The sequence below is a fragment of the Sinocyclocheilus grahami genome, unplaced genomic scaffold (assembly GCF_001515645.1).
Source record: "Sinocyclocheilus grahami isolate Dianchi unplaced genomic scaffold, SAMN03320097.WGS_v1.1 scaffold836.1, whole genome shotgun sequence".
NCBI lineage: Eukaryota > Metazoa > Chordata > Actinopteri > Cypriniformes > Cyprinidae > Sinocyclocheilus > Sinocyclocheilus grahami.
The window spans coordinates 360,514-375,173 of NW_015506015.1; the positions used below are offsets into that span (position 1 = coordinate 360,514).

The window sequence follows — 14,660 nt, forward strand, 5'->3', positions numbered from 1 at the left end:
TTTGAATGAAAAACATTAGTGTATTTTAACTAACAATAACAAGACTGCACTGTTTTTTTCATTGTCTAATGTTAGGACACATGTCAATATTAAGAATTGTTACTTTTTGCAGCTGTTTTTGAATACAAAAGCATATTTTATGTGAACACCCCAATGCATCTGTGTCTAGTGACCCCAAACCAGAATAACAGTGAATTCCTTAGAACAAGCAGGCATTGGAGAGCGATTGTTGACAGTGAAATCACTGTATCGTCTCCTCTGAGAAATCAGACCTGTATAATGATGCTGTAGTTTGCCTGAGAGAAGAGAGGTGGGTTATCGTTTATGTCCGAGACATCTATGTTGACTGTAGCGCTGCCGGAACGAGCCGGGCTTCCGTTGTCAGAGGCCAACACAGTCAGAGTGTAACCTGAAGTCTAAAAAACAAACAAAACAAAATGTCATCATTAGGTTTCAGGAACAGACTGCCAATGTACCTGCTACCGAGTGTTCTGTACCTTCTCTCTGTCGAGCTGGCGGGCCACCTTGACCTCTCCTCTGATGGGGTCGATGGTGAAAGGACTGCCTTGATTGCCATCAATGATGGAGAAGCGCACCTGATTACTGGATGGACCATCTGCATCATCAGCCATGACCTTCACACACAGAGAAACACACACCTGGCTAAGATAAAGACTACCACAGACTCAGGTAAGCAACACCCCAGCCTTTCGTCCTTTTTGCCTCGCGAGTCAGTAACTATTGGCTGAGACTCTCGAGGGAAATCAGAAAGCATGCAAGTGAAAAAGAGCTGGGTATCAAAGCCTCAATTTCACACTGACAATTTATATTCAGCATGATAAGGCATGAACATCTCTAATAAATGACCAGAGTGAGAGCGAGATTAAAGATTGGTGTGGGTCGCCGAGCTTTAGTTTGACATTGGGCTGTGTTTGTTTAGTGTGCGTGTTCTTTGCTCTGTGTTGATTTTAGGAGATGATGTAACAGAGACCTGAGTAGGGCACAATAAAATCAGAAGTGCTTCAGAAAGAGAAGCCGATGACTCACAGTGAGCACTGTCTTTCCCAGTTCTGCATCTTCGCTGATCACAGCAGAGTAAATATCTTGGTTGAAGATGGGGCTGTTGTCATTTACATCAGTCAGGTTAATGTTCACTGTGGCCATGTCGCTGAGCGGTGGCGTTCCTCCATCTGTAGCCTCCACTGTTAGATAAAACTCATGTGCCGTTTCATAGTCCAAAGGCTCGATCACGAAGACACCGCCTGGGAAGAAAAGGACAATGAGATGTCAAGGTACATGAAAATATCGAAATAATAAAGTATTTATTTTCCATATAATTAAATAAATTAATAAAGTAAATAAATTAATAAATAACTAAATGAATGAAAAAAACAAACAAACAAAAACTGTTTCTAATATGCAATAGAAAACAACTGGAATAAGGAAGATAAGGAAAGTGGCAGAAGAAGAAACTTTGTGCATCCTTTATATTTGAGTGAAGTGCTCCACGTTCTTTCGGTTGTATGAGTATTTGGGAGCCTCATAGATGCTACATAGTCTACAATTATAGGTTCCCTATTTTCTCTATTTGAATGCTTGATAATAATAATAATTTATTTTGTATAGTGCCTTTAAAGAAGTTTATTAAAGTGTTTTACATAAAAAATACAAAAAATAAAAAATAAACAATACATATGACAATCTAATAAGCAGACTTAAAATATTTAACTTTTTTTTTTAAGATTTATATTTGGCTTTTCTGCCTTTGTTATGATAGGACAGATCAGAGCTGACAGGAAGTTGGGAGAGAGAGGGAGGGGATCAGGAAAGGTCCTCAAGTTCGGATTCAAACTCGGGACGCCCATAGCGCGCTGCCCACAAGGCTATTGGCACTGGCAAATATTCAATATTTTTGGAAAAATATTCAAATATGATTTAAAAATTCCATGTGAACATACTTCACAATTTCATCTGAAAGTAGGTTCCACATCTTAGGTGCATATGTAGAAAAAGCCCTATCACCTATGGAAGGTGGAAACGTGTTTGATGGACAACCAAAAGAACACGCTGAGAAGAGTGAAGATTACTGTTTGGGGTATACATCGATATAAGATGAGACAAAAATTCTGGAGCCAGGCCATAAAGTGCCTTATATGTAAGCATAAGAACTTTAAAGTCGACACGAAATTTAACTGAGAGCCAGTGCTGCAGAGATCTCAACAGGTTCATCAAAGCTGTTGTGTTTACCTGTATGGGGGTCAATGCGGAACGCTCCTCTCTCGTTTCCGTTGATTATGGAGTATGTAATCTCAGCGCCTGCTTCTGTGTCTCGGCTGGCTGCGTGTACCCGCAACACCTGGGTGCCCACCAGAATGTCTTCTGCGATGGTGGCAGTGTACTCGCGCCGCTCAAACACTGGAGGGTTGTCGTTGATGTCCAAGATGGAAACACTGACAGTGGTGAGGGAGGAGAGACGGCGCGGGCTCCCACGGTCGGTGACGCGAGCACGGAGGGTGTAGAGTGACTGAAGCTCACGGTCCAGAGGACGATCCAGATGCACGACGCCTGTCTCCTCATCGATGGAGAACACACCACCAGCAGAGTCCAGCAGTGAATAGAGGACCTCTGCGTTAGAACCTAAACACACACACAAAGCACAATGAGATTAATATAGACATTTAACCCCAAACTTCTGAACAATTACACAGTAACACTTGCTCTATCAGTAATATTTGTCAATTATTCCTTCATTTAATGCACAAATGAAACTCGCAATTTTGACCCTCTATTGCTGTTGTCGTATTTGTTACTAAGAAAGGACAAACAATTCATAAAGATTGCCAACAAATCAATACATTTTGAAGATTAAGAAGCTCTCAAATCAATGGCAAAGCCTCAAGCAGTTATAATCATTTGCAAGAACCTATAGTGTGTCTGTGTCTTTGTCTCATTTGCTTAACTATAATGACTTATAAATTCATCCTACAAAAGATTCAGTTGTAAAACCTCTGGTCCTGAGCTGCATATTAAGAAGTGAATGAGTGCCACTTATTATATTGGGGAAAGCACACACACAAACAAACAAGACGAAGATAGAGTACACTAATCCCTCTAATGCATTTTTGAGTAAGCCTCATTTGTGGCTTGCTAGTACAATCCTATCTATCAAGACACACTCTCTCATTATAGCCAGTTAACACAATCTCTTGTGTTCTACAAAGTTTCAGTCAGACCAAATTACTGCAATGCAGCTGCTTTATGACAGTTCAGTATGCATGTAAGTCTATTGATCACTTGACAAACACCTTCTTATGATAATTTCAAGTCAATGATGCAGCTACCTAGTTGCAGGCTAGTCTCATAGGCCTCCACTATAAGTGCAGGTAAAAGCATGTCATAGGAGCGGTCAATAGTTTAATTAGTATTTTACTACTTTACGGGCTTTCAAAAAGTAACCGGTGATCTGAAGGTTGTGTGAGGTAAGAATAAGAGATTGGTTGTGTTTAGGCTAGACTTAAAGTAAGTGAAATAGGAATGTACACAGAGCACAAAATGTGTCTGTTTGAGGATATGGAGTGCAGAACAAAGGATGATAAGAGAGGAATCCATGCAAATGAAAATCAGAGAAAATCAGAGTGGAAAGTACTAACACAGCAGATGAACACTGACAGGCCACACTGTTGCAAAATTGGAGAATATTTAGGGAAACACACTTATATACAAACACAATTTCTATTTTGATATATTTTTAAATAAATATATCATTGATCTGGATATTGAAGATCTCACCTGTGTCCAGGTCTGAGGCATACAGTCGAGCCACAGGTGTGTTTATCTCTGTGTTTTCGAACACAGTGAATGTGTAGGGGTCAGAGGTGAACTGTGGAGCGTTGTCATTGACATCTTCGACTGTGATTTCAACTTCTGCTTCACAAAAGCGTCCACCTCCATCCAGAGCACGCACCTTCATCTTGTGCGCCTCCTCTTCTTCACGGTCCAGAGGGAGCAGTGTTTTTAATTCACCTGATAAAACAAAAACACACTTTACACTGTGTCCTAACAAGAATGTCACAAGAGATAACAGCTATTCCATGTAAATAATGAGTTTTTGTTCTAACCAGCTGTGACCACGGTGTCATGCTGAGTTGCCCTGCCCATTGTGAAATGTCACTGGTATAAAATTGGTCATAACTATGTCAGACTGTTTTGCATTTAAAGGTAAAATCTTTTAAACTTTTGGTCACACAACACAATGTCGCCTACACAAAACTTTGTTTTTTTGTGTCTTTGCAACAATTTTCATCAAACAATGTTGTTCAAAACCCATAAGACTTTCGTTCATCTCTGAAATGCAAATTAAGATATTTTTAATGAAACCCAAGAGATTTCTGATTTTATTTAGGATTTACCATAATTAATGTGAACTATGTATGTGCATTGATCGATGTTTTTATTTAAATAAAATCCTTAATTAAATCGTTCATCACAATGTTTACAATGACTTTAATGGACTTTTTGAAGCATCACAGTTTTGGTTGCATGGACTTTAAATAGAGAGACAGAAATCTCTCACATTCTATTTTTGGATGAACTAACCCATTAATTAATTTGCAATTTCTGTAAACTCTAGTTCGAAGGATCCCTGATGCTTCTTCTGCACACACAAACAGTTTATTGCTCTCTCATTCTTTATGTCTGCAAAGCTTCTTTATGTATATTTTTTATAGTTGTCGCTTTCTAAAAACCCCAAAATTCACCCCCCATCAATCACTTTGAACATCAGCTGGCACTGCACTAATGAACAAGACCCAATCCAATTCCACTTTAAACTATCTCATCTGTCAAATCAAGTTAAGAGGACACTCTAAAAACGCCCTCAAAAGAAAAGCAGTGAGAGAAGGAGAAAGTCATCTCTTTTATGAGTAAATGATCTGACCTAATTTCAGCAAGCATAAGCTACGTTCCATTGGAGCGGTCACTGATTCAAAACTGCCCTTTTGTGTGCCAGCTGTTTGGTGTTGACCTTTCAGCTGGAGTGCATCTCAACGAGGAATGAATTCAGGGTGTCCAAAAGTTCCCCCTCGAGGGAAGCTAAAACCATCCTTGCGCTGAGCGACTTTAAGAAATAGAAAAGATTAAAGAGGAGAGGGATGGTGAGAAATTAGAGAAATAGTAAGGGAGAATAAAGTGCAGTCGGCATGTGGGCTGCTTGGAGAGTGAGCTGAGAAACGAAGCAAAGGGAAAGTCACCCTCGGAAAAGCAGTCGCCAGCTTTCAGGGGTCTGGTTGGCTCGCTCGAGAGCACACTTGGCATTGCTAACTTGCAATAATGCAACTCTTCTTTTCCATGACGGAATGAATGGGAAAAAAAGCAAAGCGAAGAAATTCTCTGTGCACACTAAACCCACACAGAAGAACAGTAGCGCTCCTTCAGTTTGCGAGCCAGCATTCCCTGCCTTCACACTTGGTGTTATCAAAGAGCCAGTGAGTAGCGCCTTTACAATAGCTTTTGTGTTGTAGTAGTGTGACGCTATCATAAACCCACTGTTGATTTCTGCTCTCTTTCCGGCTGGAACTGATGTTTAATTCACACAGTTGAGAGACAGCTGATCTGAGTTAATAGCTTAAGTGAGGCAACACTTGAAATGCTTTATTCAAATATTTTGTGTGAATAAAACAGGCAAGTAAAAAAATGAGAAGAACAATACTGGCAACAGAATTCCACGGTATTCACTGTAAAACAGTAATAAAAGCCCAAGGGTGTACACCTTTCCCTGGGATTATACAAGTAATTAAATTAGAAATCATTATGGTTTTAAATGGGATGTGTGTTTGACTGCAGGCAAAAGTAAATGATGTTGAAAATGTTTTGTGTGTATGAAGTAGGGCCGTGCGATTAATCGAAACCGTCCTAAAATCGCGATTTGAGCATGCGCGATTTCTAAATCGCTTTACAGAACAATTTTCCGAGCCCCCGACCTCCCGCAGTATGCTATTTGAACCAATCAGAATGCAGCACGCCTAAATGGAGCACGAGAACAGAACAGCCCGGGCGGGCATACAAACGTAACGCCAGGTTCACACACTCCATCTGTGGTGCGTATTTTGTCCGTGCCCATGTTAACGGATCAGAGCGTTCACACTGCATGCGATTGCGGTCCGGCAGTGCGCTCCAGGAGCGGTGCGTCTGCAGCAGTCATGAGTCTATTTCTGCTGTGCTGCATGCACAGCGCATTATTCACAGTAAAAATTTACATAGATTGACACGGAAATTTAGTAATTACACCATAAATGCATATAATTAAAGTCTACTATTTCACAGTCAACACATGGCTTTTTTGCTAGATTTAAAACAAGGAAAAGTGCACTTTTAGATAAACAATGCAATAATAGATGGCACTCGTGGTGGTAGTTAAACAACGTTATATTTATTGAGTTTAAACGTGAATATGTCTATGAAAGATTGTATTACTGTACTGTGATAAAAGAGAATCACAATGCTGAAAAAGCATTTTCAGAAACAACGTTTGGATTTGAAATAAAAATAATGGATAAATGTTGTGTTTGTGGTAAACAGCCGCGGATCAGGAGCGGACTGCAAACGCGTCCTGTGCGAAAGCAAAATGAGTCCGTGCTGCTTCTGCACCGCATACACATAGGCTGTATACGCACTGCAGACGGAGTACGTGTGAACTTGACGCAACAAATCTAGTTCAACATCTGAGGCAACGCCACAAAGAGCTCTATGACCAATGCATGGCAAAACAAAATCCCTGGACACTGGATTTTTTTTTCCTGCCATATGTCTATTCTAGAGACATTTTGTTACACATTTACTTAGTGATTATTTTGTCTTACGTCTGTTCTAGAGACATGTTACAGCTTCTTGATAAAGCTCTAATTGGTTTTCTTTTGGAAATATGTTTCAAATTCACACTGAATGCATTTATGACTGTAAAGCATGTCTGTGTGTGTCAAAATCGTGATTAAAATCGAAATCGCAAAATTGATCAAAGAAATCGCGATAGCTTTTTTTTTGTCCATATCGCACAGCCCTAGTATGAAGCATATATTTGTCTGGCTATTGAGACTGGTCTTAGCCTGTTCAGATTTTTGGGGTCTGTAAAAATTTTAATGTTTTAGAAAGAATGCTCATCAAGGTTGCATTTGTTTACTCAAAAATTTAGTAAAAAAACAGCAATATTAATGTGAATAAAGCAAAATATAATTAAAACATTAAAATAATGATTTTCTATTTTAATACATTTTAAAATGTAATGTAATGGTAAAGCCGAATTTTTCAGTAGCCATTACTGAGAAAAATGTCTTATTATCAGTGTAGACACTTTCAATATTTTGTGGAAACAGTGATACATTTTCAGGATTCTTTAATGAATGTAAAATTCAAAAGAAGAGGATTTATTTGAAACAGAAATCAGTTGAAACATTATAAATGTTGTTACTGTCATTTTTCATCAATTTAATGCTTTCATGCTGAACAGCATAAATGAATCTTACTGACTGCAAACAGTTCAAAATTAGTGTGTGTGTGTGTGTATATTAGTGCTGTCAAATGATTAATCGCGATTAATCGCATCCAAAATAAAAGTTTTTGTTTACATAATATATGTGGGGGTACTGTGTATATTTATTATGTATATATAAATGCACACACATGCATGCATATATTTAAGAAAAATAAGTTATGTTTATATTTTAAATATATTTATATATAATATAAATTATATGAATATAAATATATACATGTTAATATTTTCGAAATATATATTGTATGTGTGTGTATTTATATATACATAATAAATGTACCCAGTACACACATATATTATGTAAACAAAATTTGTATTTTGGACATGATTAATCGTTTGACAGTACTAGTGTGTATATATATATATATACTATATACTAATACTAAACATATAGCTATACAAATACTAAATCCTAATGCGTACCTGTCTCAGAGTCGATGCTAAAGTGCTCTGATCCGGCCCCGAGCAGCTCGTAGGAGATCTGTGCATTGGAACGGATGTCAGCATCTGTGGCAGAGACCTGCAGGATAAGCCTACCAGCAGGGGAATCCTCTGGGATGCTTTCCATATAGAATGACTGCAAAGAACAGAAAGGGAGGCAGGTAAAAATCAGAAGTGACTTCACAAATGGGATGACAGGGCCAAAAAGGAGAGCGAAATGAAAGTAAAGAGAAAGGACTTTGGTGGTAATTGTGACCCCAAATTGAAAAAAGTGCTAAAAGATTTTCACCGCAGGAGTTCTATTAAATTAACATTATTCAAAAAGGAACACAATACGTAAAAGAAGCACATTAGCCCTCACAAAACCCTCTCACAGTGCAAAATCACTTAAATGCTGCATTTCACATAAGGACCTTTTCAAATCCCTCCTGACATTCTGTCTTTCTCTCCAAGTCTCGTTCCATTTAGCATGCACAGCGGGTAGGCTGTGCCCTCCCCTTAACTGACAGAATCAGACTACATGACATTTTGCTGCAATGCACTTCCCACACACACATACACACAAAACTAACATTCATACCTTCTCACAAATTGGGCTGTTGTCATTGGCATCCAAGACCTTGACTTCAACCACAGCCTTGGCTGTGAAGGTCCCGTCAGTTGCCGTAATGTTCAGCAAGTAATTGTCCTTCTCCTCCCTGTCGAGATGCTTCCGCACCGAGACCTTCCACTCGCCTTGAGTATGCTCAATGCCAAACTGCCCCAAGGGGTCTCCACCTTTAGAGAGCACACATGAGAAATGTCAGTCAAACTAATGAATGGCAGATAAAATTACTATTTATTTGTGTGGTTTCCTGTTATAAGTGCAGTAGCTACAGTAATGGCTCAATTTATAACTGCTTATATTTCACAAGTTATTGTGAGCTTTCTGTGCCATGTGTACTCCACGGTATTCATGAAGCTTTACTTCTTGTTTGCTTGGACTTCACAATATTAACACAAAGCGTCTATGTAAATAAGTGGCTGTGTGAGTGTTATGCCAATTTCTGTCATCACTCTACGATCAGGCGAAGACGAGTGGATGTAATGAGACAGTTCTCTGCCAGAAAGTGCTCATCCCATCTCACGCTTGGCATCGATGTTCGCGTTAATTAATTATCACTAGAGCTGAAACATTCTTGCTTTGTTTCAAAAGTGTCATTGGGAAAATTATCCTGTTTTCTTTTTATAATCTCTTGACAATTTTGTAGCACATCATAGGATATTTTGCTTTAGCTGTAAGTGGTTTCCCCAAATATTATTCATTGTTGGTACTATAAATTATTCCATCATAAATTAGTTAAGTTAAACTATTCCATCAAATACAACTGAAATGACAATGGTGGCATGTAACAGCGAAAATTAATCTAGAGGTACAAAATCAACATAAGACTTACCTGTGATAAAGTAGTTGATTTGCTTGTTACTTTCCTCTGTGTCCAGGTCTGTAGTGCTAAGAATGGCAATGACTCCACCAGGTGGGTCATCTTCGCTTACTGTGCCCTTATAGATCTCTGCTGTGAACCTTGGTGGGTTGTCATTCACATCTACCACTGTGACATCCACCTTGGTACTGGCCATCAGCTGGACTTTGTCTCCACGGTCAGTGGCTAAGATTGAAACAGTGTACTTGTTTTTCTTCTCACGGTCAAGTTCCTTTAATGTGGTAATCCATCCAGTTTCACTGTTAATGGCAAACAGTTCTGCAATGTCCCTTGTCTCTTGGTTGGAATCGAGATTGTAAACCACATGGCCATTAGTGCCCGAGTCCAAGTCTGTGGCCTTTACCTGTATAACAGAGGTGGCACCTGGGAGATTCTCCACAACGAAGGCTTCATAAGGGTTTGACTCAAAGAGCGGTCGATTATCATTGACATCCTTGACCTGGATACTGATGTCCACAGCAGAGACAACTTTGTTACCATCATATTCGTTTTGTGATTGTAGGGTTAGCTGATACCATTTGGTGCTCTCGTGGTCAAGCTTCTTCTCCAGCTTCAAAGATCCTGAGCTGGGATCAACCATAAATACCTCATCTTGGTTGCTCTCAGGAGTATTCCCTTTCACCAGGCTGTAAAAGACTGGCTGATCACTTTCGACCTGAATGACATCTATTTCTGAACCAAGAGGAAGATCTTCATCTATGGCAAACCTGTAGTGGGACTCTATGAACTTTGGCACCGGAACCTCGGGAACAAGAATCCTGACATAAACGGGAACAACAGAGGACTTGGCAGGATTTCCGCCATCTTTTGCTCGTACAAGAAATGTGTAGAGCTGGTTTTCCAATCCAATGAGGCTTTCCTTTGTTATAATGATACCACTAAACTGGTGGATTTCGAAATTCTCCTCAACATTGTCTGCGTCTCCTTCAATAGAATAGGTGATGTCTGCATTACTACCTTCATCCATGTCGGACGCTGCAATCTTAAGTATGGTTGTTCCTCTTGGCATGTCGGAAGCAACATTGACTCTGTAATCAGCAGCTCTGAACTGCGGGGCATTATCATTGATATCGGTTAAGATCACATTTACAGTGCAGAAGCCAACTTTGCCACCACCATCTTTAGCAATCAAAGAGATCGGAATTACTTTTTCCAGTGCATTCTCTCGGTCAAGACTCTCCAAAGTGAAGATCTCTCCATTTTCAGAGATTGAGAACTTGTCTTTTGCAATGTCATTGACTATATGATAACTGAGTCTTCCATTTGTACCAGAGTCCTCATCTGTTGCTTGAGCCTCAGCTACCAATGTTCCAACTGGTGAGTTCTCAAGCAGCTCAACCACATAATCCACCTGGTTGAATGTAGGATTGTGGAAGTTAGCACTAATAACACTGACCTTGACAATAGCTGAACTTCTGAATACACCATCTGATACAGACACATTGATGTTGTAGAGGGACTCCATATGGGGTTTCCGGTGGTTTGATATGATTATAGCCCCAGTGTTTGGATCTATTGCAAAGTTTTGCCCCTCATTTCCAGATATAATTGAGAATTCAAGTTTACCACTATTTGAGTTGTCAGCATCGGAAGCCTGAACCTGGGTGACAAAGTGGCCACGAGGTGCCAGTTCACTGACCGTAGCTTCATAGACATTCTGTGAGAACACTGGAGTGTTGTCGTTAAGATCTGTTACATCAATTAACACAATGACCTCACTGGAAAGGGCAGGTACTCCACCATCAACTGCTCTAATTATCAGCTTATGTGAGGGTTTTTCTTCATGGTCAAGCATCTGAGTAGTCCAGATTGTGCCCGTGTCACGATCAATGCTAAAGTAATCAGAGCTCTTATCTTTATCTTCAACGATCTGATAAAAGAGCACTTGCTTGTTACCAGTATCAGCATCTGTAGCTGATACTTGTAATACGGATGTGCCGATCACTGATGCTTCCGAAAGGCTTGCATTGTACAGTTTGCAATGGAACACAGGTGGGTTGTCATTAATGTCTTCCAAGATTACGTCAACAAAGACTTCAGCTTTGGCACCGGTTAGCGAGTCGGTGGCCCTTACGCTGAGTTTATAGGCTGGGTGGGTCTCGAAATCCAAAGGCTTTACAACCTGAATAACACCAGTATTGAAGTTGATGGAGAACTGATTGAGAGGGTCCCCTTCTGTGATTGTGTACACTATTCTAGGGCCTTCAGAGTCATTAGCCTGGATGTGTACAACAGGTGTCAGTAACGGTATGTTCTCTGGGATCTCCAGACTGTAGAAGGCTTTCTCAAACACAGGCATTGCTTTGTTTACAACCATTATTGGCACTTCAACAGATGAGGAAAGTGCTGGTTCACCTCCATCTCTGGCTACAATGGTGATTACAAATTCAGTGTTAAGGGAGTCTTTCTCAAGCTTCTTTGTTAGTGAGATTTCACCATCCATGCTGATCTGAACGAACTCATTTAGCTCCTGAAGATGGTAGTTGATCTCAGCATTTCTGTCAACATCTGCATCAACCACAGTCACTTTTGTGATGATGTGACCCACTTCTGTGTCAACCTGCACCAGTGCCTGATAGGGTAAATTGACAAACACCGGTGGGTTGTCATTGACATCTTCGATTACCACAGTTACAAGGACATGGGCTATGTCAGATAACTTGTCTTCTCTGGTCACCTCCACCACAATATCAAATATGCCTTGCTCTTCTCGATCAAAGGGTATGCCTGTAGAGGAGAGTACTCCCGAAGTATGGCTTATTGTGAATCTCTTATCAGGGTTCAGAATGGTATAAAACAAAGGTTCATTGACTTGGTTTCCCACTGCAACTATTACAGCTAAAGTCTTCTTCTCTAAGGAATTTTCTGGTACAGAGGCCTTGTATGATTCTTGGGTGAACCTCAGAGTACTCTCCTTATTCTCTCTGACATTTATTTTTACCAAAGCTGTTTTAGAAAACCTGCCATCAGACACCCTTACTTTGAGCTCATACCTGCTTCTAAGCTGAGTGACATTTTGAATAGTGACAACCCCTGTGGCCGGGTCCATTTTAAACTTCTCTCCAATATTGCCTTCGACAATAGAGTAAAAGAGCCTTGAATTTGGACCTGAGTCTGCATCTGTGGCATTGACTGTGATCACTTCCACTCCTTTGTAAGTTGGCACTAAGACTGTGGTTTCATATAGATCTTGGATGAACTGAGGCGGGCAGTCATTGACGTCCAGGATCTCAATAGTCACGTTAGCAGCCTTCTCTGCAAAATGACGGGGGATTCCCATGTCGTGGACTTGTACAGAAAAGCGAAACACAGATCTTTGCTCATAATCCAATTCGCTGACGGTTCGGATTGCACCAGTACTAGAGTCGATGGCAAAGTAATTATGGGCAAATGGCTCAACAATCTGATAGACCAGTCTAGAGTTAGCATCGTGGTCAATGTCTAAAGCACGGATGACAAGTGGTGTGTTGTCTTTGGTGAGGACTACACTGTTCACTGGAGAAGACTCGCTGACCATTCCAGTGAACTCATCTTGAATAAATATAGGTGCATTATCATTCTCATCCTTCAAGTGAATCAGTAGAGTAGTGTTACTAGCCAGACCGGCCATGTTGGTTCCCTGAATGGTTAGTTTGTATGATGGAATAGTCTCGTAATCCAAAACTGAATGAGTCACAACCACTCCAGAGTTGGGGTTAATGTCAAATGCTCCATTCACATTTCCGTCTTTGATCTGATAGAACACTGATGATTTGCTATTGGCGGTAACTAGACACACAAAGGCTCCAGGCAGAGTGTTTTCGCTGACTTCAGCAGAAAACTCCTTCTCTTCAAATTTAGGAATGGCATTGTCAGAAATAGTGACAGTTATGTCCACAGCAGCAGTAGCAATAAGTGGTGGTGTGCCTTTGTCAGAGGCTTTCACAGTAAGCTCAAAACGGTTCTTGTTGCTACGGTCCAGCTCCTTTGCCACAGTGATGGTGCCCAGGATAGGATCAATAGCAAATGAATTGGCCACATTTCCTAGGAAGGAATATGACAAAGATGCATCAAACACTTACTAAAAGGATTAGATTTGACTTTTCAGAACTCTTTAGAACTCGTTAATTTAAACATTTTGTGTCAAACTGCTTTAAAGAATTAATTTAATTTAGGAAAATCATGGATGCATTGATTTAAAGTTAAAAATGATATGCATTTTGTTTGTTTTGCTTTATCTATAATTAATATTTGAGTTTGTCAAAGACAGTAAGCATCTAATCAGCTGCCTGAGCGGGAGTCATTCAGTATGTGACCTGAACAATGTTTGCTGTCTCATACACACACACACAGGTTTGTTTTTATGGTTTATGGGGACTCTCCAAATGGTTTTTATACTGTACAAACCATATTTTCTATTGCCCTACACCAACCCTACCCCTAAACCTACCCCTCACAGGAAACTTTCTGCATTTTTAGATTTTCAATAAAAACTCATTCTGAATTATTTATAAGCCTTTTGAATTACGGGGACACTGAAAATGTCCTCATAAATCTCCTTCTTGTTGTAATACCTATGTCATACCCATGTTATTATACAAATTTGTGTCCTCATAAACCACATAAACATGCACACACACACACACACACACACACACACACACATAAAGTGCAGTACATTTCAATTAGCTTCTGTAATCTCAGACATTTCAAATATGTGCATTCTCAAAAGGCCACTTGGTGTCATATCTGTGCTAGTGTTGTCAAAAGACCCGGTACTTCGGTACCAAGTCGATACTAAAAAAATGAAAACGTTACGGTACCAAGTTTTTTAAAAAGTTTTTTTTAAACCGACCCGGTTCTTGATGTGCTATCTGAAAGTTGCGTATATGCGCTCTCTTCATAAAACCACTGAGACGTGGCAACATCAAAATGATGAAACACATCAAACTAACAAAACACTTTAAAGACAGACACCCAGATCAAATGAAAGAGTTCAAGCAGGTAAGTTTAATTTCATCCTATACAAACGCGGCTAACGCTAATATAATGAGCATTACTATTTAATACTCCTATAACTTTTATTTGGGTAAAAAAAACAGGAGGACATGATGATATTTTTACACACCAGAGGATTTTAAATGAATTGTGAATCTAAAATATGCGTGTTAGAGAATGTACAAATGGTTAACATTGTTTGTGTCATATCA

General features: G+C 39.7%; 1 protein-coding gene across 7 annotated transcripts in view; it reads right to left on the reverse strand.

Moving 5' to 3' along the window:
* Positions 1-14,660, reverse strand: part of LOC107562748 (protocadherin Fat 1-like) — a 104,485-nt gene that overhangs the window by 15,954 nt on the left and 73,871 nt on the right. For all 7 annotated transcript variants that reach the window (XR_001606028.1, XM_016247451.1, XM_016247449.1 and 4 more), the window contains 8 exons: positions 9,424-13,494; positions 8,568-8,764; positions 7,970-8,123; positions 3,790-4,023; positions 2,248-2,637; positions 1,048-1,262; positions 498-635; positions 273-416 (listed from right to left, as the gene is read on the reverse strand). Coding sequence is in view for 6 of the 7 variants with exons in the window: in XM_016247451.1 (XP_016102937.1) it covers positions 273-416; positions 498-635; positions 1,048-1,262; positions 2,248-2,637; positions 3,790-4,023; positions 7,970-8,123; positions 8,568-8,764; positions 9,424-13,494 (5,543 nt within the window). In the remaining variant the exon portion in view is untranslated. The remainder of the gene's footprint in view (positions 1-272; positions 417-497; positions 636-1,047; positions 1,263-2,247; positions 2,638-3,789; positions 4,024-7,969; positions 8,124-8,567; positions 8,765-9,423; positions 13,495-14,660) is intronic.